We start from the raw sequence: 20,196 nt of genomic DNA on the forward strand, positions 1-20,196 counted from the left end.
TCAGGGACTGCACTAAGCTTTTGAAACATTTACTTGTCGGCTTAACCATTCGGAGATGACCCTATTCACTCGTGGTTGTTGCGGGCCAAATGAGGTAATAATAAGGTTCGCGGCTTACTACTCGTGATAGTCGAGACATCGGCGATGATTGCTTTTCGCCTCTCCCGGCATCATGGTCCACTAGATATCGCAGATTCTGTCAGGACAGTATAGCTCTACCGTGTCCTTGCGGCGTGTTTCATGAATCGCGACTGGCATTCCTCTCACCTTGAGTCGTCCTGTCAACAATGCCAGAGGTGTCAAAAATGCCAGAGGTGTCAAAAATGATGACTAGCCAACATTAACGCCTCCCGGGCTCCAGAAATCTGGGGTCAGAGTAAGACATGCCTCGTTCCATTCATTGCCTAAATGGGTGCAGTTGATGGATTGCGGGACAAGCCTGACTCGTCAAACACGTTGTTGCCACGATGCGTTTCCCAAAACAGTCGCCACGAGTATGGGATGGCCTCTTGTGGACGGAGTTTCTGTCCCCTTGCGTCAGCGGTCTCTACTAGTCTATAGAATTGTGCTGACTGCCCGAGACAACAAACGGTCCTTCCAAGATCCCTGCCATATTCTCATATAATTTCGGGAAAAGCTTGCATGCTTCGAAGCCTTAGAAATATTCTGTCCAATAAAAAACGTTCCATCTCATTGGGACTTGGATTGGATGACGAATATCTCGAACACATCTGAATCTTTCCTCCAGGAATGGTAACATGCTTCCTAACGGTCATTGGTTCAAGTGCGCTACTCTTGATGTTCATGACTCGATAGCACACTTCCGAGTATTGTCAGATATTTCAGCCGCTCAGCCGGCGCAAAAGTTCCTTGGTCGTCGGCGATTCCAACAGATCACGATCACGATACGCTCGGAGTAATACAGCCGATCATGATGAACTTTGTTCTCATGACGCTATGCTTTTGACAGTGCGACACGTGAAGGTGCCGGGAAGTGTCGGGTGGTGTCTTATGGCTTTGCTCTTCCTTCGAGTGATATCTACATCCAAAGACATAATTTCCCACTGCCAGTGCCACCAGCTACCCAGTTGCATGTTGGGTGAAGTACTGCCACGGCAGGCACGGCAGTAATGCCGTCGCCACTAAGTTGTGCAAGTTGTTTGCCCTCACTATCATAGATGTCGACAAATCGGTTCATGTTGGCTATAGCAAACTTCTCCACACCGTCAGTGGGGTTTAGCTGCCATTGAGGTTTCAGAATAGTCACCCATCGACCTGTCTGGTTGTTGTGACGTATCTGTCTTACGGGCTCCATATCGGCATCAGGTATCTCGTGACCCGCTTTCCACTTGATTGCTTTCGCGAAGTCATAGATTTTGACTGTGTCATCATATGATGAAGTTGCAATGTGGCCGCTCCTATTCCAAGAGGCATGAGAGACTGACAGACGGGATGCATGCTCCCCAAGCAGTGTAGGGTGACGCATCTCTGCCTTGCCCTTAATCATGCGCAAGTCCCAAATCTTCAGTGTGCGATCCAATGAAGCGGTTGCCACGAGATGAGGGGATAACGGGTTGAGGGAGAAACCGCCAATCTTGTTGTCTGTCAAGTTCCAGATCTCAGGCTTCTCCTTGGAGCGTCGGTCGAGCCTCCCTATGGAACCCTGCATGGTAGAAAATACCAAGACATCCTTCTGCTCGGTGGACATGTCTACGCACGTAATGGCCAAGTCGGTATCCTCATCATTTGGGGCCCATATCGTCGTACTCATCTGCTTCGACAGGTCAAGACAACGAATGGTTGAATCGTATGACGCGGTAAAGACGGAGTTGTGGTCAACCTGTGGCACAATGATGGAGGAGATGGTTCTGGCATGAGTCGCGAAGGCAGAGACCTCAGGTAGCGGGACATCCTGATCTTCGTCGTCGTCATATTCTGGCTTGTCTTGAGAAGCATCAAACACACCCATGATGCCAATCTTATCACCAGCAAGGACAATAGGCTTGTCTCGTATGGGGTGGAACGTCAAAGAGTATATCCGCTCTTTCGTGATTTTGATGTCTGCAGAAGGTTAGAGGACTGCACTAGAGCTGTTCAGGGGGATATGAAGCTACGTGCCATTCGGTAACCAACCATCGTATATCTCCAGATCTCCCATACTATTACGAATGGTCTTGAGTTTCTCATCATCTGTATCCTTCACGTCATCTTCGGTAAATGTTCTCACATAGGGCTGAGCACCCTGACTGAAGTTCGCTAGGGCATCGCCATTGACCCAGCGTGTCCCTTCGAGCGTGACCTTGGATAAGTCGAGGTCATCAGTCATGCGCGCGCGCTTGGCTGGCCTGTCTGCATCCCTGATCTCGGCCTCGGTTTTTAAAGACTCGAGTTTGATTTCGGTCGAGGCTCCAGACAGTCGAGCACTCTGCCGGGTGGGCATAACACGGGTGCGCTGAGCGGGTTCTGCGCGTGTCCTCTTCCTGGGTGCAACTGGTTTCGGCGGCGGTTTTGCTGCCCTTTTTATCTTCTGGCCGGCGGCTTGAGACTCGGCGAGAAGTGCTTTGTTGGCAGCAGCATTTTCTCTCCTGCGAGCCTCGAAGGAGCTGATTCCTCCAGGAGCCATGAGTTTAATTGAATGCGGGGTCTGATAGATTGAGTAGAGTGATACAAGAAGCACAACGATGCACGATTGGACTGTTGTCGTCGTCGGACGATACAGTATTGAGGAAGACCAGACAGTTTGCAAATAAAGATCCAAGTATCCAACGGTCGCTTCAGATATGAATCCAATTGAGCAAGACAGTGCAGTTTCGCCAGCTTATCGGGAAAGCAAATGCCCGTAAAAGCTGGAGGGAAGGTGTATCCGCAATCGCGACGCAAAACCAGCAAACGAAATGGCGCCGTTCTATCTTTGCTTGGTGTTTTCGCGGATTGCAAGGCCTGACGCGCCTCAGTGGGAATAACTGCAGCAACATCATCACCCCTAAGTCTAGTTAGTCTAACCTAGTCTAGTACCAGAAAAGAAAGCGCGTCGTCGCGAGCTCGGTGCGCCATCGCGTTCAGTTAATTAACAACTAGCTTAAGTGCAGTGTACTTGTAACTCATCAGCACATACCGCCCCGCAGGGGGACAAAAATAAACCGGACACTCGTATTTCGTAGCACCCTTCCGTATGTATTATAGTAACACAACATGATAACGACTTTAAGGGACTTAAATATATATATCATTATGTTTGGTCACCAATCGCAATAATACTGTTCTACTTGTGTTAAGTTTTAAGATTGTGCTATGCAGTTTTGCGTCAGCCGAAACCAGAGCCTTCGCGGTGAGACCAAGTGGCCCATGTCCGGCTGATTTCGTCTTCCGCGTGGCCGGACGCATGCGGAATCCCCTGGAGGTATAGCGCTAACCTCTCTGTAGCTAGCCGCCAGCCCGCCTGTCGTTGTTTTCAATCGCCCGGGTTTCCAGGGGACTTGCTGTCGCAGAGCTTCTATCGATAAGAAACTGCAGACGATTGAAAGCAACTGAACTTTTTCGGTCAGGCGAAGGTCCAGGTCCCTCCCGGTACGGTTTTGTCGCAAAGGTCGTCTCTGCTCAGCTCAACCTTCTTCATCAGTCTCTTCTTTCTACCTCCCTTCAACCATCATAGTTCCCAACGCTGGCAACCATGTCGAACCCCCCTTTACTCTTCCTATACCAAACTCGAACCATCCTTCGAAGCCGCCATCTCCCTTCTGTGTCCCGGGCCTTGCATGCGACACCATCCCGTCGGCGGAGAGGCGACAATGATATTCCCTTTGCAAGCGGCCGCCCGGGCGACGATGTGCATGTGCCTTTAGTCGAAGAAACCAAAGGCACCATCACACCTACAGAACGACAGACCTTTGATCGCATCTTTACTGATATCGCAAATCGAGGCCTAAAGCCGAGACTACAAGCAGACGGCCAGCCGCCCGGCGAAGTTACAAGACGAGCCACCAATCTGATTCTGGAAGCTGCCACAGTTGATGCTACCGGCGAAGGAATTTATGGAAAAGCAATCTCTGCACCTCAATTTGCCGTCGCTGCCAAAGACAAGGAAAAGGCCCTTCTGAGATTCCCTCCATCCTTGCGAGCCGCCGCCAGTCGAGCTTTCGAGCTACTCAACCCCGATCACTCAACCACCTACTCATCCAGAGACGGCAGCAAATCAGCCAAGAAGGGATCCGACAACGCCGAGGCGGAATGGCAGACACCTCAGAACACTTTCTTGCGCATGGTTGAGGTGGACTCCAAGAGACTTCCTGAACAAAATCGTGTCGAGGCTCTGATGGCCATGGCCAAGAGTGATTTTGAACTTTGGGACGTCATGGAGAAGGAGGTGTTCTCGTACCCGGAAAGGCTTGGCTTGCGAAATGGAACCATCCAACAAACATCTGGCAGCAAAACAAAGGGAAGGAATGCCAGGAACCGCCAGTCTCGAGCACAGCTCGCAACCCAGCTATCTCGGGAGGATGGGGCTTCTTCAGAGAGCACTACAGACGCATTGAGGGGGGACCCAAAGCTAAACCTCTACATCTACGGCCCGTTATACCCATCGTTCCTGTTGTTTGGTCTTCGACGCCTCGATAATGCCTTTGCCACACCATCGCCACTGGCCCTATCAGTCCTACCTCGAATTAAGGAGCTTGGCCTGGAATCCTTCGTCTTGGGCGTCTCGACCCCATTCTACAATGAGCTTCTGGACATTCAATATGGTAGGTACGGCGACATCTCCAGTATGATGGATCTCTTGGAAGAGATGAGCCATTCTGGGCTGTACTTTGACGAAGGCACGGCCTCCGTCCTGAACAAGGCCTACAACCAGACTCAGGACCTATCAACTGGCAGTCATGGTCTTTTCGCCAAAGCACTCATGACCATGCCTGCATACGAGCAATCCGTGCGAAATCGCATAAGATACTGGCACAGTAAGATCGATGTCTCCATCGAACAGAGAGATGCCGACATTGATTATACGCGACTACAACAACAGTAGAATAGAGCTGAGCCAATGGGAAACACGCCAATCAATAGATATTTTGAAGTTTCACGGCATCTTCGCTCAGTCTGAGAATTTGAATCAGACGAATCTCTGGCATTGTGGATTGTTCTCGAATTCTGTTTCTTGCCATTCGATCCGTTTTATCTAAACTCATGATCTAGAGCGGGGAGAGTCGGACTCCGTACCTTTGCCAGGCTCGCAAAGAATCTGGCTAAATCCTGCGAGAATCTCTTGTCCCGCTGATGTTCAATGAAGGATTAATTATACAAACCCTCCCTAACCTTGGTCTGAATCACCTAGTTTAGCCTTTGGGGAGATACTACAGAGGTTACCTAATCGCGTTGCGCCGTACTTAGCGCAATATAGTACTTTATCGATTCTGTGTCGGATGTTGGTACTGGGCAGGTGAGAAAATTGTGGCCGTCAAATCCTAACAATACGGAATTACGCGGCCGTTCATGGACGATGTTGCGCTTTGGATATGGTATTAATACCGTGGATGCGCTTATTAGTAATCCGGTTGTGTAAAGAGTGCTTGCATGGTACATCTAATATGCAACCCCCCCCCCCACCAACAAAAACCAAAGGCGCAGTAGTATGTGGAGATTTTCAGCATCATCATTCGACTCTAGACTAGCAGATATACAAGCGCCAAACCATGGTCCAAGGATGGCTACTTGCCTGCGTTGACCAGCGATCATACATGTTCGATTTCCCAATCTTTCAATCGCCATGTCTTCAAAAAGTATGGTCTTGGTTACTGGTGCAAATAGCTATATCGCCTGCCAAACTATTGCAGCACTCTTGGGAGCAGGCTATAGCGTCCAAGATATTGTATTACCACGCAAGTCTGTAAATGGTCTATTCGAGGCGTTGCCGGCATACGTGAGTGAGAGATTACTAAACATTGTAGAGCTGCCTCCAATCACAGTTGAGCTTTCGACCCAGTTCTCGAAGGTGTAACTGTTATTGCCCATCTGGTAACACCCGTGTCAGTCATGGATACAGACGTAGAACGTATAACTTCGACAGCGACAGCGACAGCGGACAGCGGGAACTCTGTCCATCGTCGAGTCGGCCCTCCAGGACCCTACAGTCAAGAGCTTCATTTGAATGTCGTCAATTGCTACTGTTGTCACGTAATTTGAAGATAGGCCATTCAAAGAAGACGGCTAGCATGACAAGAGCGTCGAGATACCAGCACGGTGGAGAGGCAGGTGGATTGATGATTTACACGCTGGGCAAGGTGAAAGCGGAACGTGCTTTTTTGGAAACTGGCCGAAGAGAAGAAGCCTGGTTTTAAGACTATCATTATGTCAGACATATGTTCTGCATCTTTCCATAATGAGCTTGGTACTGGAACTGACATATCCACAGTTGGGTCTCAGGGCCGCCGCTTTTCCTTCCCAAGTCGCCAGAGAGGATCGCAATGACTTGCGAGTTCATCTGACAGGTTCTATCTGGGCAGGAACTTCCCGCCGGGCCTGCTACGTATGGATGGTCACTATGTCGACGTGCGAGATGTAGCACGGTTACATGTTCTTACAACTGGCCATTTGGACATCTTCGATAGATAGAGGCTTCTTGTCGTCGCGGCAAAGAGTTTGATGTGCCTCAGCGGGCTGCCGACATCTTGCACCAGGCATATTCTGATTGAAGGAATATTATCAAGGAAGGGACAGCGGGTAGGTTATTTACCTGATAGCAAAACGCCGTCTGGTTGGCCGAAATTTGAACGAATCGAGGCAGTGAAGATGACAGGGTGGGAGTACGTCGAACATAAGAGAATGGCATTGGATGCTGTGAATATGTTCGAAGCGTATTCGTAAGGGTGTAGTGACGGTTATAAGATAGCCGGAGGACTATGCGCACAAATATACAATAGACAATGTCCGGCAGTGAATCAATACGATCTCGATACTGTCTTCGGAGGCTTTATGAAAAGGTACAAGATATTCGTCTTTGCGGTGATGATCGGCTAGGTTGAACGAACCTAGAGTAGTGTCCCAATAACTCAACGATGGCCATGTCTTCTCCGGGTGAGATGCTCTTAAATCACAAAGCCGCATTCTAAAATGCTTAATCCTGCATCAGTAATCAACCCATCAAAAGCAAAGGCAGCGACCGCGAGAAGCCCCTGCGTCATTTATGGATTCCCAGTCGATAGAAGTGGCGTCGCGTCAACGGTTGTCAGTTGACAGCTGTGCCCTAGACGCCTATGAAGCCGCCAAATCCCTAACCATCCTAGCGCAGTTGCAAGTCGTTCCAACTGTTACGGATCCGTACATTGAGACAGACTGCAGCCACATGCTTGCTCGTCAGTCCCGGATTACTTTGCCAACTAACCTAGAGCGTTATGCGAGAACAGCCATCTTCGGTTTGGACATTCATAAACCTCGCTCTCTGAGGAACGATGTCCACGAACCACTCAATGATCCAGGAATTGTCATTGACGAAGAGGATGAGTTCGTTGGTCTCGGCGATCAATGCTGTCTCGTCCTTTCTGGCTGGCGAGCAAATACGCAATGCTGCTGATTTGATAGATCAGCTGCAACCCGTGCCTGCAGGCCAAGTCTCTGCTGAGACTGATGTCATCGTCTTTTGTGCATCAGCTGCTCTATACACTGCTGAAGCAGTGTTTTCAGCGGTTCAGCAACTCCAAAAAGAAAGAGGTAGGTGAGCGGGTCATCGGTAAAATGCAGTGATTTGCGGGCACACCAAGATCACGATCGGCAACTAATGTTCTCACCAAACAGGAACTCAATTGCAGCAAGGCACTATTGCGAATAACCATGTCGTCCTTGTTTTGTGTGGTGGCATTGGGCATTCGACGCATCATATTCATAAAGCAGTGTCGCGTCACCCCAAATTCAAGGGTATCTCTGACAGGGTACAAGGACAGCCGGAGGCCCGAGTCTTACAAGCTATATTTGAACAGTTCTTTGGGCTAGCTGCCGACGGCAACAGCAGCCTAAGCATGTTAGAATCATCTCCCGACAGTGACAAGACAGAAACTATCAAGGTCTTGATTGAGGATAAATCGACAAATTGTGGTGCCAACGCGTCCTTGTCCAAAAAGCTCCTGGAAGAGCACGCCATCAGTAATCCTCGCTCCATCATTGTGGCTCAGGACCCGACGATGTGTCGGCGCACAGCAGCATCGTTTGAAAAGCTGTACGAACATGACCCAAAAACAAAACCTCGGATCACCTGCTGGCCGACATTTGTACCGCGGGTCCAATTGGTAGACAGTCTTGCCATGGGCTGTGCCAATGTCGACCCACTCAGTCTCTTATCGTTTGACACGTCGGCCATGACTGCTTCAAGTGTTCATGACTTGTGGGATATGGCGCGATTTGCAGACCTCGTGATGGGCGAGATTCCACGCCTACGAGATGATTCCAAAGGCTACGGACCTCATGGAAAAGGTTTTATTGCGCACGTAGACCTGCCACAGCACGTTGAAGAGGCGTGGAAAACTCTCCGAGCATCCTTAGGCACCACAGATCGAGCAGGCCACAAGTAGTGCCATGTACACATGTCTATCACTAAGATATCGGGAGCACTGTAGAGAAGTACAGAATTATCCAATTATTAAAGTGTGTGTTCGATCCTACTACTGAAGTCTCGATCAGAGCCTATTGCCCATATTAACATGCACAGCTTTAATTTGTGAGGAAGTCTCTAGTCCAGCCTCGCCCAACTCTCGGCCAATACCACTTTGCTTGACACCACGGAAAGGCACACGTGGATCGTAATCTTGGCTACTATTTATCCAAACCATTCCAGCCTGGATCTCGGCAGCCACGTGGTGGGCCCGCTCGAGATCTCTTGTGAATACGGCGGCTCCAAGCCCATAGGTAGTATCGTTCGCGAGATGAATGGCCTCACTCTCTTCCGAAAACTTCGCAATAGCCACAACAGGAACCAAAGATCTCCTCGTGCCACATGCGCATCGAAGGCTTCGCGTTGGTGAATATTGTAGGAGCTACATAAAAACCATTTTCAAAACCTAGTGTACCACCGGTGTCTCTTCTATCCTTGACCTTGTCCGTAAATGACAGGCGGGAATATGAGAGCCGTTTGCACAGATTGGAATTCGGCGGCCAACTCTAGGATGTAGTTGTCAACAGCCCTGGAAGGATAAGCTCTGATAAGCTCACGAAGCTTTGTAGCACCCTCATAGTCATCGAATGTAGCATCTGATGGTGACCATGGCACGAAAGATTTGGAAGCAAGTTCTCCAGCCACCAATACAGATGCTCCTGAAATCTGAATGTAGTAGACTGGATGTTACGCCTTATCAGCTTGATGTAATTCCTTCAACATTACCAGGCAAAGAACACCTACCATGTTTTGGTGAATCTCTAGACAACAGCGTCTCTACAATTCTCTCCACGCTCCTCATGTGTTTGTGTGACATTCAAAAACAGTGGGCCCACCGTCAATAGAACGTTGGTAATCTCAGGGTATATATTCGTTACCACAGTTTATTATGTGCAAGATCTAGGTATATCATGTTAGTCACTGAAATGATCTGTATAGAACACTCCTCAGATCCTAGGGGCGTACGCAGTACTATGTCAGCTTCCGAAACTACATCTTTAATCACATCAGATGCATCCAGGTCGCCAGCAATGATTTTGATGCCTGGGTACTTGGCGATGACGGCTTTGGTATCGGCATCTTTACGAACAAGTGCTGAGATAGAAAACTGTTTGTCCTGAGCCAGTTCGTGTAGAAATTGCCCGCCGATGTAGCCTGAGGCGCCCGTGCTGCATCATGAACGGTTTGTGGATACGTTCCTGGGTGACCGAGTTGCTGAAAGTAGCGCTTGTGGCTTACAAGAAGATATTAGCCATTACTTGCTGCTGAAAATGATGTTTGGCTGGAAGAAGTCTTACCAGATACAGATAAATTTGGTTAAACCCCCCACCCCCAGCGCAACAAAGATGACGATGATGTGTTTAAGATAAATCATGTCACATAACTTGGCCGAGCTCTGTGTTAGCATTGAGAGTCCTTTTGCGATTGCCTGCCAATCCTGCGACATAGTTTTCGGGTAAGTTTGGAGTTTCTTAAGGTTAGTGGATCGTCCACTGTGGGGGGCTCTCGCGGACGCTTGCTCTCAGCGGCCTTATCGATCCCTGTCGCAAACCATCTCGCACGTGGTCGATTTGCGAACTGGCACTTTCGCGCGCAGACACATCTGGCATGCACTAGGTTACATACATACAAAGTAGGATGACAGTCCATCGCTGGCCTCCACGGTGGGCCTCTGATCTTGACGCCACCGCGGAAACCTTCCCCAACCTCAAGTAAACCTCACTGATTGCAAGTGTGCGACTCGTGTCGGCCCGTGACGTGGATTCGCATCGTGAGTAATACCGGATTTTGGTCTCACGCAATTTCAAGTGTCTGGCTCCACTTGCTGCACTGCCCTTCTACGCAGAACCTCTCATGGCAACCTGCGGCTGATACGCAGAAATCCGCACTATGCCGATACGGCCATGACAGGCACGTAGTCTATCCTCAAGAATAAACAGGAAATTTCCATCCACTTCTTCTTACTGGTACCCTACCTTCCCTTTCCAAACAATCTGTGACAGATCAAACAAAATCGCTCATCTTACTTAAGCTAGATTTTGGAGTGCAGAGATGGCAGGCGACCCACAACCCGTTCGAAGACGCACGTTCGCATGTTGCAAAACCTGTCGAAGGAGACATGCCAAATGTGACGAAGCACAGCCAGAATGTTCGACTTGTCAGCGCCTTGGTCTGAGTTGCGGAGGCTATGAGCCCCGCTTGTTGTGGATCATGGGTGATGCTGCCGCCCCTTGGACCACGACCGAGTTGCGTGAGAGTCACCGAGGGGGCGGCTTCCGATACCCACTCTTTCCGGGTATGTTCTCTCCCATGCCCGGTTGAGTTTTGCTTTCAATGATTGGCTGTTCCGCATAGGACTGACCTCTTGCAGAAGTCGTCCGGCGACAGACCACAAGCCGACTCGAGCAGAGCATGAGCAATCGCTCGCCAATGTCAGCACTGCTACAGATTGATTGCTAAAGTGATGCCCACGAGGATGGTGAACCGCTCGCTCAGGATCTTATGCTCGGTCCTTTTGGAGTCTTTGACACAAGGCCGGCACAAACTGCAGTAACGTCACCTTCGCCAGTTGGGTTTGGCAGCACAAAATCCTGTGACATACAATTTGACTTTATTGATCACGGTGAAGACCAAATGCCTGGCGGGATAGTTTCACAAGATTGGTCTTATCCCGATACTCTTGATCTCGATATGTTTCTCTGCACGGGTGAGGGGTCGCTAAACGATGACTCACCAGAAACGTTTGGCACTTTCAACGCTTGTACACCGTCCACCTGTCTGCCACCACGGTTTGACACAACCACTCCATCCAAATCATACTTGATGGCGAACATTACATCTTCGGCGCAGTAGACTCCCTTGATCCATATTTGCATCTTAGTGTTTGCGCGTAACCATGGAATTGTTGTATCCCAGTCTAGCGATGGGTCGAACCCCTGCTTTTTCAACATCGCTACTGAAATGCGTGATCCTCGTCATTATGCCCAATATCTGATCGTCTGCTAATCAGTGGTTTCAATCACGTACTGTTGTCGGTATTGTTGTCTATTATTATTGTGGATCATATGTTGCCTCCTCTGCCTCTGGCTCTGCTGGTCCGACAAGAAGGTCGCGTACGGAATCGCATTACCAGATTTGCTAGCCTCTGCTATTCTTAATGCTCATGTATGACTCTTCTCCGACCTTGATACACACGCGTTAACACATTTATAGCTACCCAGCAAGCATATTTTCGTCCGTGTTCGTCATTCTTCCTGGCATGTTCTTGATGCTTGCTGGTACGTACAGTACTATCGCTGGTATCATTGCATCGTACGAGTAGGATGGTGGTTCTGGCGCTTGGTCTTGTGCTAATAAGCCAGGCTGTACTTAGATTAGTTTAGAGGCACCTGGAGAACGGAGCACAGTCTTAGACACTTCAAGTCTTTTCCTATTGGATTATCTGCTGCTGCATTATCAGAGTCGACATCGATACGGCCCGTCAAGACTGAGCACTGCAGAAGTCGTGATACGATCGAACATAATGATGGGATGTCCTGATTGAATTGTAAATCCTGATGCATTTCTCCATTTTGGAAGCCTGATGATACTAAGATGAATGATGTCGTCTTCTCCTAAGCTGTCTTACCGTCCTATTGATGAGAGTCTGTGCATAGAGCACATGAGCCTCATAAAACAGCCGTGGCATGATCTTATAACTTTCATTGACTTGATTTCTGGGATGGAGGCTGGAGCATTCCACCGTTACGTACGTCACTCTCGCCGTATCCCCTGATAACCTTTCAACGATGAACTCTTGATACCCGCCTTCCATTAATCGCCATGGACAGCCATACGAGGCTACCTTATCAATCGCCCTTGTGATGGCCGTGGGACATTTCCAATAAAATATTGCGCCAGCTGCATCGAGACTCTCCTCAATGATTCGTTCGTTTGACGGGAAGTGTGAGACAGGCTCCACAGCGTCAACAGGTAGCGCTGATGGTATGAAAGGTATCTTTTTGGATGAGCTCCAGCTTCCAAGCATGTATGCAACGAGACCCCCCTCTGTTCCAAAAAGGTGACTGCCAGGTTCAAACGAAAGTGGTGGAACGCAGCGGTCTAGTAACCATCCATCCAGGCCGTTCGCTCGTGCATCTAGGAATGCGGCTAGGAAGTTTTGCACAAGGTCTTGCGTGTCAAGATCTTTACCACCCGTTTGCGTACTGCGATAGCCCGCTAATAACTCCACCGGCACCTCAATCTGAATTGCAGTGAACGTGGAAGTCCAGTGTGTATTCTTTGACCCTGACCACGATGGGAGAAAGCCTGCCTTCGCCGTCCCCCACGGGATCGCAGGTGCGCTTTCGTTGGGCTTGCTTTCCACAAGGTTCCTGCAAGCGCTCGATTTGGGAACTTGGAGTATAGGTATCTTGGGGCATTTCTGATCAAGCAGGTACTTGCCAAGATATGAAATAGCAATGATTAAAGCGGCAGATGTTATTGCAGTGGTTGTCTGAGGTGAATTTAGGTTGAAAGGCATTATGTTCTGAGGTGAGGTTTTGATGTTAGGATTTCTAGAACTTGCAGGTAGCATCTATTTGTAGTGCAATCAAATAGGTTAGGACTGTCTTAAACACAACCCTTCAGTTTGTAATTAGTCAAGGTTAGTGGATGTCAATTGCAGTGTGACTCAGAAGCTGTTGCCGACCGGGTAATTTCGGAAGATCAAAGTTATGAATCTGATGTAATGTGCCCCAAACCTACATGTTCAAAGCTGTGCAATTTGCGGAGTGTTTCCGCCTTGTTTCATAACTTTGCATCCATAACTTTATGGAGTTCAGCCGCGAATCCAACCTGGGTTACGAATCGTCGAGCATTTTGAGCATCCATCAAGTGCTTGCAAGCCTGTTGGGAGCACCTGAGCTTGTGTTCGTGATGGATTGCCGAGAACGTGCGAACTTGGTCGGTCCAATAGATTCTGATACACATTACTGCTCAGCCCAAATACCTTGATCAAGCTCAACGAAGACTGGGGAAACCCCCCATGCATCCAAATCCATGATCATCGCATCTTATGTCCTCGAATCTAGCGTTACTATTGACATGTTTATTTCGAAACTTTCTTGTTGAGGTCAATGTTGCTGGGTTGAGTTGGCCTTTGAGTGAGGGTTCCCCGACATTTCTCCAATCGAGAGGTCTAAATTTGGTGTCTGATGCCAACCAGGTGAAGTTTCGACATTTATCATCAAATCAGTCAGTCGAGACAATCCTGAAGATGTCAGCTTTTTTTAGGATTTCCAGTTTTGTTCCGTAGTAATGACTTTTATTTCAACCTCGGGCCGATTCCAAGCTTTGCTTTGTCGGACCCTTTGTTCAGAGGATTAGAGGTTTCACAAAAACTTAGGTAGACCCAATATTGGATATCTCAATAACTGCGTCTGGGTAGGATTGAACAAACGCTTGGGCTTGACTCTTCATCCCAACGGAACCATAAATGATGCAGGGTTCATTGATGTTCTGTGCGACACCAAAGACCCGTGGACAATGATATTGCTGTTGTGGAAAGCGAGATGAAGCGTATGCGCTTCTAGCTCCCAATTTGATACCTCGAACTTTCCATCAGTAGTTAAGCCTTTCACGAACGTCATCTCTACAGGCCAATGGCTGTCTCAATTGAGCCGTTAACAACCGATAGGCGTATCATATCCAAAAGGCTGTCGCACCAACCATCGTACTTTGAATCTAGTGAGGCAACATAGTCCATAAGAGCCAGAATCTCGGAAACTGCTTGGCCATCAGTCGGTATCCTCCGGGAACTGTACAAGCACGAGTAAGCTTGCTTGGTAATATTTGATAGCGTCAGTGTATTATACTTATAGTTCAGCAACGACAGGTGGAGTCGCGAAGCGGCCAGACGTAGAGCTAGACCAGGGTGAAGGTCACTTACCCTTGTCTACGTTGACGGCAGAGTTTGAAGAAATCGCAAGTGGAATTCGTACCACTATTCCCAACGGATAGGTCTCCGCCCAATGGCGGACAATCAAAGTCGATTTCCGTCCTACATTTCGGCATCAAATGTGGACTTGTCGTCCAGATTATGCGTCATGCATTGTACGTCGTGATATAGCGATCGGCTACTATATAGATATGGGTTGTCGGGATCTACTGCTGCTGATCCGCAATCATAGCTGCAGTGTACTATACTGCCAAGAGCCGGCCTGCTGGAGGTGACTCATCTAAGGTTAGAGAGCTACAGATCAACCAGGATATCGAGTTAAAAGCTCAAGGAAGCTTCTATGGTTCTCCCAAAGCTATCATTCCTATAATCAATTCATCAGTCGCAGACAATGCATCTTCAACTACATTCTATCAAAGTAATTTGTATGGAACACAGGCGCTGCTTGCAATTGGGCCAAAGGTTTACGCTGCAACCGTGCTTATCAAATCACAATCACTGAGCTGCTTTCACAAGAGAGATCGGGTTGGCTGGTATGTAATGGCATCACTCGCTGTGTGAGGAATGTCTCAATGTCCTCACTCCGATCAAGATGCTTGTGTATTTTTGTCTCTAATCCCAATCCCTCACTCTGCTGTGGGGTCCTACTTCTTCTTCTCGATCCATTTCGTCCTCGTCTGAGCTTTCGTACATCGTCGACCTTTCTCGTCGTGTGAGCTTGATATGAATAGGTGTAGCATGAATCGCCAGCCAAGCTTCCTCATCGATCACATCACAAAAGTTACGACCAGCCTCTTGGTCCTATCGTAATCGCTCACAGCGATTGAAGAACTGACGGATCAAGTTATAGATAATGAGCTCATACCATTCAGGGGCCACAGGATTGTTCGACGACACGTCTCCACTGCTTCACCGTCTGCAATAGTGGTAACTTTTAATTGGATCAAGATATTTTTCCAAAAAAAAAAATGATCTGTCTATTAAAGAGACCTGACAGAGTACTAACAAGACCTGTATCAAAGCGCTGTATGCTATGTGTGAAAAGAACAAACACCCCACAGAACGCCATCCATGCGCCACATCCCGGCTGCAGTTACGGAACCACGGCCTGTTAAGAGTGAACAATCATTTTGAAATGGACAGTACGTATTTCCCATATCTCAATGATCACAAGGTAGACAGCTCATGTGCCACGACTATGCGAGGCAAGGTATCATGACGGAAAATCCAGAAGGGGCCAACCATCAGAATGAATGTCTGCCTCGAATTTTGCCAACCAACTCCAGTGTATATCCGCGTCCGACAAGGCTTTTCTTTTTGTAAGACCGTTTTCGATAACTGCCAATCCCGTGTACACCGGCTAGCAAATGAGTGAAAAGAGTGCATGATTCGTGTCAATATTTCGCATAGATCATCCAACCAGTAATATCCGTGCCCAGAAGTGATTAGATATGTCGATGTTGACCTCCTGCATTAGGTGTGGTCTTGACCAATCTCGTTCTCCAAGACTGTAAGAGAAGTTCCGTCTATATGTGTTACCATCTTTCCAGTGCGAGGTAAAAAAGTGTGACGTGGAATCACCCCTTTCATTTTGTATATCGCATGTACGTGCTGGAGCGATGCACGAAACCATGGCTTAACGGCTGGCAAAGGGCAACAATGCGGTCGTGCGGCAAAGACGCTACTGATGGTAGGCCTGCACACTTCAGCGACCGCCAACGCCATCCACAATGCGAGATGCATCGTCCTTCTTGGTTACGTTCGACGTCACACCAGCATAACCGTTGCCGCTGCCATTGCCGTTGCCCCAAATGCTCATGGCAGAGCCCAAGCCTGAGGTTCGCTTCCTGGCTCTGACAGTGCTGTCTCCATCCTCATCCATGCTAAACACGAACTCTCCATCCTCTTCACCTATCGGGGTGGTGTATCGTGCGCTGGAGCTGATGGAGCCACTGCTGACGTGGCGCTCAGTCGTGCGTCCGTTCGTGGGCCTTCCTCCGATCGTGGGGCGTAGATGTGGCGATGCGTCACCGGCGCCATCGACGCGAGTGCGCTGCAGTTGCTGTGTCAAGGCACTGAGACCCTCGACGCTGCCTGATCGACTGCCGTGTGGGCGCATGAGGTCCTCGTTTAGCATGGAATTGCGCAAGGGACTGCCGACGTGCCCGAAAGCGCCACTAGCTGCCAAGGCGTGCCTCTTTGCATCATCGTCATCCCGTTGACGCTGGAAAAGAGGGCCCCAACGACCGGGGCTCGCCGCCATTGGACTGCCAAACTTCGAGGTGACCTCTGCATTAGGGGTTACAGTACCGCTCAATCCGGCGAAGCCATTCGCCGAGCGGGGTCCATTTATCTCTTCATCAGCTGCCCTTGAACCACGTCGCGCCTTCTCCGCGGGGGTCAGCAAGTCCTTCAGGTTATCCGGCACGTAATCCTCCTCGAGAAAGGGGAATTCCGCATCCCAATCACGGTCGATTCCACCGGCAATGGCGCGAGGAGCACTGCTGCTCAAGAGCTTGGGCTTGGCATAGCGGCTCGAGTGCATCTGACGCTTGCCGTAGTATTCGTCGGCCGGCTGGGTCGGAGGCGAGGACGCAGTTACAGTGGCGGATAGGTGGTCGTTGCTTCCGAAAGCAGACCTGTGTAGATTCTTCAGGGCCTCTGAAGTCCGGGTTTCCTTGGCACCGAGCAGAGAAGGCGATGGGGAGTCGAGTCCGAATGCGGAGGGCACGGATGAAGGCCATGGCCCTCCAGGATAGCGCGCAGCGTTGGAGATACCATTGGAATCGAAGGATGCTGGCAGCGGAGCGTCGAGTACGGATAAGCCCTTGGCGGCGATGGGTGATAGGCCCAGTCCCAGTCTAGTAGGGTCCTCATCCCGGGGCGAGCCATATTGTGAGCCTGTATGTGAATATGTTGTGTCGATGGTAGGCAGTCCATTTTCCATACTAGGCTGACGATCCAGCTGGTGGTACTTGCTGCTAGGTGACAAGGGATAGCTATAGTTGCCGTATGGGTCATTCGCATCGGCCTTCATGAACGAGTTCGTTAACGCGCTATTGGAACCGTTGTACGGCGCAGCTGGGGTCCCGCGAGCACCCGAGTACCCAGGCTGACCGATCGTGATGCCATTCTTTCCATAATTAATTCGACGGCCGTCGGCGAGCATGTGGATGTTGGCACATTTGGGGCCGAACTTGCAATTGCCCTGGTGTGCACGAACGTGTCAGCATGAGTGTGAACCAACCATGACCACTGGAGGTGGTGGCAGCGGACATGAGTTCCCAGCTACGGATCGCACAGGGCGTGCGTCCGTCCCCCAAGAACAAAGCCGAGCGCTGCGACAAGGAGAATAGACTAACCTTTGCGAAATACTTGCAGACAGTCTCAGAAGCGCTGCCGAGATCGTGGCTAAAGGGGCAGGCATTGCCTGCTTGACATGCACCTTGCCGGAAGAATTTGCAAGGCACATGGGAAGTGTCTGGTGGTGACCGCGTTAGCTCGCAATCATCCCACGTGTGTCATCCGTCCTTTTTCTTGTGCGCCGCTCAGCAAAGAAAGGGAGAAGGAGAATATGGATGCTCAAAGGCGACTATGACCTTTTCGCATCTGGATCCTACTTGTGCAACCGGAGCGAAGCGGGCTAGGTAATGGGAGAGTACTCACTCGGAGGACTTCGGGGACCATCGAACCTCTGCGATGCTGCTGGTGCAGGACCCATTGCGCCCGTTGAAGGGGGAATGTTGAGACTCCCAGATCTCACGTGTCGAAACTCGGACATTGTGTCGAAACCTGGGAGCGAAGCAATTCACTCGAGAATGTTTTGAACAGATGTATCCACGGGAGGGGGCGGGCAGGTATCGGGTATCGTGAAGAGTTGAAGGTGGCGGGTGGTGTGGTGGAGGAGACGGAGACGAGAGTGACGGGGTCGTCAATAATGAGGGGCAATCAAAAAGGCCGAGCAAAGCGATAGGCACGATACTGACAAGTACTTTTGGCCCTGTCTGCACCGCACCGAGTCCGGATCAGTATCCTACCTGACCTATGTATGTACGTAGGTAGGTAGCTCAGGAAGTCAGCAAGTAACCCGCAAGGCTAAATGGATCAATCAGTCCCGTTCAATTGAATCGAGCTTTGACTTGGGACGCCTTCTCAGGTCCTTATCAACTGCTGCTGCGACCGAGGGTATGTACGGATTATGTACGGATCCGTACGGAGCAGATTCGTACAGTAACTAATAAAGTACTGCAGGGTTCACGATTGCCAGCTGACCGTTCTCAACTCTACTCCGGGGTGCGAGCAGGGCTTTGGACGCGGACTCGAAAGTATCAAAGAATGGAATTGGTATGACAGAAAATCCAATCAATTGTCCCCGACTACAGGGCGAATATAATATCAATGCCGTCCAGTAGAGAGCCAGCAAGTTTCGTGGATGTCTCACGTCCTCTTGTCGGATGAATCGATTGGCTGGACCAACTAACAAAAGCTCTGTCTCAGCACTGCGTCGTGAGTTGCAAGGAAGAGAGTTCAAGGAAGGAGGGGAGTTGGTGGCAGAGAAGCGACCTTGCTGTAGAGCACCAAGTAGTCTAACCTGGGACGAGTGAATGCCCGCCTGTAGCCTGCCTTGGAAAACTATGTACTATGTAGAGACCGAAGGACGGACGACCAGGATACGTACCTTAGTGACGGAGGCGGTGGGTAAATAATAAAAGGCACCGGATATGCAAGAGGAGCCCAAAAGTCAAAGATGGGCAAATCAGCGGTAGGATATGCGCAATGGAGAGGGTCAGCAGTTGATTGGGTTGAGAGGCCGATTGTAAGGAGATGGAGATGCGACAATGCAGCAGAAAGATGGAGGGGTCCAGGTCAAGTCCTATTTGTGGTTTGGGCCACTTAAAATAAGATCTGCGGAGCCGTTCAGCCAAGTTATTGATAGAGGCGAGACGTGCTTTTAGCTTGATATATGCTAACGGAACAGATACGGGAAGTCGTAACATGTCAATGTTGAGGGTGTGAAGGCAATACACGCTTTTGTATGTATTTCCAGGGCGAATTCGCTTACGAACGCGATTATCCTCTTGGTAACTTGTCGAGGTTCGTCTCCTGAGTTCATGCTTAGCCCGTGCAAGGTAAACCTCGCGGCTGAAAATCCACCAACGTTGCTGTACGTAGATGGCGGGGCTACTTCTGACAAAAGGGCACCCATCGGATTCAGGTTAAGTCAGCTAAGGCTACTTAACAGAACATGCCGCTCGGGATAACAAGTTTTGGAAAGACGTTAAAATAAGGCTTACTTGATCTCGATCTGACGCGGTGTGACTTCTCTTGCAGCGCCTGCAAGGCCGCTAGAGTGGGATGTCGTTTTGGTCATGTCCTCTTCCGTGTTGCTTTAACTGTCGGTCCCGAGTCTTTTCAAGTCTCAGTTGTCGTAGAATGGAAGATCTATAACACTTAGGTATCACAATAGCATCTAGCTCGACATCACCGCTGGAAACAAGGTTGGAGGTGAACACCCATTGAAGGCGAACTAGAGGATGTAACGCAACGAGTGCGCCTGCTGAAGTTACTAACTCCTCCCGCGCCGCCTCCAAGCACCACCTCGTATCGTCTCCTGCAAAGAAAACCG

The 20,196-nt window shown here is 49.6% G+C and overlaps 9 protein-coding genes across 9 annotated transcripts; 5 read left to right on the plus strand and 4 right to left on the minus strand.

Annotated features, from left to right (window-relative positions):
* Window positions 1-1,039: 1,039 nt before the first annotated feature.
* Window positions 1,040-2,623, minus strand: BKA67DRAFT_596340 (WD repeat-containing protein; the record flags this gene model as incomplete). The annotated part of the gene is made up of 2 exons (XM_046105290.1): window positions 1,040-2,061; window positions 2,119-2,623. 2 exons carry the CDS (start codon window positions 2,621-2,623, stop codon window positions 1,040-1,042), a joined length of 1,527 nt encoding a protein of 508 aa, XP_045950796.1.
* Window positions 2,624-3,670: 1,047 nt separating this feature from the next.
* Window positions 3,671-5,020, plus strand: BKA67DRAFT_528935 (uncharacterized protein; the record flags this gene model as incomplete). The annotated part of the gene is made up of 1 exon (XM_046098993.1): window positions 3,671-5,020. One exon carries the CDS (start codon window positions 3,671-3,673, stop codon window positions 5,018-5,020), a length of 1,350 nt encoding a protein of 449 aa, XP_045950797.1.
* Window positions 5,021-5,532: 512 nt separating this feature from the next.
* BKA67DRAFT_588743 (uncharacterized protein) lies at window positions 5,533-6,426 on the plus strand. The gene has a single exon (XM_046104387.1). The coding sequence runs from the start codon at window positions 5,759-5,761 to the stop codon at window positions 5,987-5,989; it is 231 nt and encodes a 76-aa protein (XP_045950798.1). The 5' UTR covers window positions 5,533-5,758; the 3' UTR covers window positions 5,990-6,426.
* A 1,013-nt stretch (window positions 6,427-7,439) lies between these two features.
* BKA67DRAFT_665481 (uncharacterized protein) lies at window positions 7,440-8,552 on the plus strand (the record flags this gene model as incomplete). The annotated part of the gene is made up of 2 exons (XM_046108560.1): window positions 7,440-7,698; window positions 7,783-8,552. The coding sequence occupies 2 exons, from the start codon at window positions 7,440-7,442 to the stop codon at window positions 8,550-8,552; spliced, it is 1,029 nt and encodes a 342-aa protein (XP_045950799.1).
* Window positions 8,553-8,627: 75 nt separating this feature from the next.
* On the minus strand, window positions 8,628-9,483 carry BKA67DRAFT_697270 (uncharacterized protein). The gene is made up of 2 exons (XM_046109370.1): window positions 9,377-9,483; window positions 8,628-9,312 (listed from the first exon to the last, which is right to left on the minus strand). The coding sequence occupies exons 1-2, from the start codon at window positions 9,447-9,449 to the stop codon at window positions 9,062-9,064; spliced, it is 324 nt and encodes a 107-aa protein (XP_045950800.1). The 5' UTR covers window positions 9,450-9,483; the 3' UTR covers window positions 8,628-9,061.
* A 926-nt stretch (window positions 9,484-10,409) lies between these two features.
* Window positions 10,410-11,195, plus strand: BKA67DRAFT_143333 (uncharacterized protein). The gene is made up of 3 exons (XM_046095068.1): window positions 10,410-10,543; window positions 10,665-10,928; window positions 11,007-11,195. The coding sequence occupies exons 1-3, from the start codon at window positions 10,537-10,539 to the stop codon at window positions 11,090-11,092; spliced, it is 357 nt and encodes a 118-aa protein (XP_045950801.1). The 5' UTR covers window positions 10,410-10,536; the 3' UTR covers window positions 11,093-11,195.
* A 1,047-nt stretch (window positions 11,196-12,242) lies between these two features.
* Window positions 12,243-13,148, minus strand: BKA67DRAFT_489988 (uncharacterized protein; the record flags this gene model as incomplete). Its single annotated transcript, XM_046096967.1, has 1 exon — window positions 12,243-13,148. A coding segment is annotated over one exon (906 nt), but the record flags the coding sequence as incomplete, so codon positions are not given.
* A 175-nt stretch (window positions 13,149-13,323) lies between these two features.
* BKA67DRAFT_588758 (uncharacterized protein) lies at window positions 13,324-14,257 on the plus strand. The gene has a single exon (XM_046104388.1). The coding sequence runs from the start codon at window positions 13,689-13,691 to the stop codon at window positions 13,926-13,928; it is 240 nt and encodes a 79-aa protein (XP_045950803.1). The 5' UTR covers window positions 13,324-13,688; the 3' UTR covers window positions 13,929-14,257.
* Window positions 14,258-16,275: 2,018 nt separating this feature from the next.
* BKA67DRAFT_528668 (uncharacterized protein) lies at window positions 16,276-18,351 on the minus strand (the record flags this gene model as incomplete). The annotated part of the gene is made up of 3 exons (XM_046098971.1): window positions 16,276-17,778; window positions 17,933-18,051; window positions 18,237-18,351. The coding sequence occupies 3 exons, from the start codon at window positions 18,349-18,351 to the stop codon at window positions 16,276-16,278; spliced, it is 1,737 nt and encodes a 578-aa protein (XP_045950804.1).
* Between the last annotated feature and the right edge of the window lie 1,845 nt (window positions 18,352-20,196).

This window comes from Truncatella angustata (assembly GCF_020726525.1).
Source record: "Truncatella angustata strain MPI-SDFR-AT-0073 chromosome Unknown BKA67scaffold_15, whole genome shotgun sequence".
NCBI classification, from domain to species: Eukaryota; Fungi; Ascomycota; class Sordariomycetes; order Amphisphaeriales; family Sporocadaceae; genus Truncatella; species Truncatella angustata.

What these genes read in the sequence shown, in the direction of transcription:
- BKA67DRAFT_588743 (XM_046104387.1), top strand. Translation starts at nt 5,759, where the DNA reads ATGTCTTCAAAAAGTATGGTCTTGGTTACTGGTGCAAATAGCTATATC.
- BKA67DRAFT_697270 (XM_046109370.1), bottom strand. Translation starts at nt 9,449, where the DNA reads ATGTCACACAAACACATGAGGAGCGTGGAGAGAATTGTAGAGACGCTG. An exon ending in TAGAGATTCACCAAAACATG is followed by an intron (nt 9,313 to 9,376) that starts GTAGGTGTTCTT and finishes CGTAACATCCAG; the next exon opens with TCTACTACATTCAGATTTCA.
- BKA67DRAFT_588758 (XM_046104388.1), top strand. Translation starts at nt 13,689, where the DNA reads ATGTCCTCGAATCTAGCGTTACTATTGACATGTTTATTTCGAAACTTT.
- BKA67DRAFT_143333 (XM_046095068.1), top strand. An exon ending in CCGATACCCACTCTTTCCGG is followed by an intron (nt 10,929 to 11,006) that starts GTATGTTCTCTC and finishes CTCTTGCAGAAG; the next exon opens with TCGTCCGGCGACAGACCACA.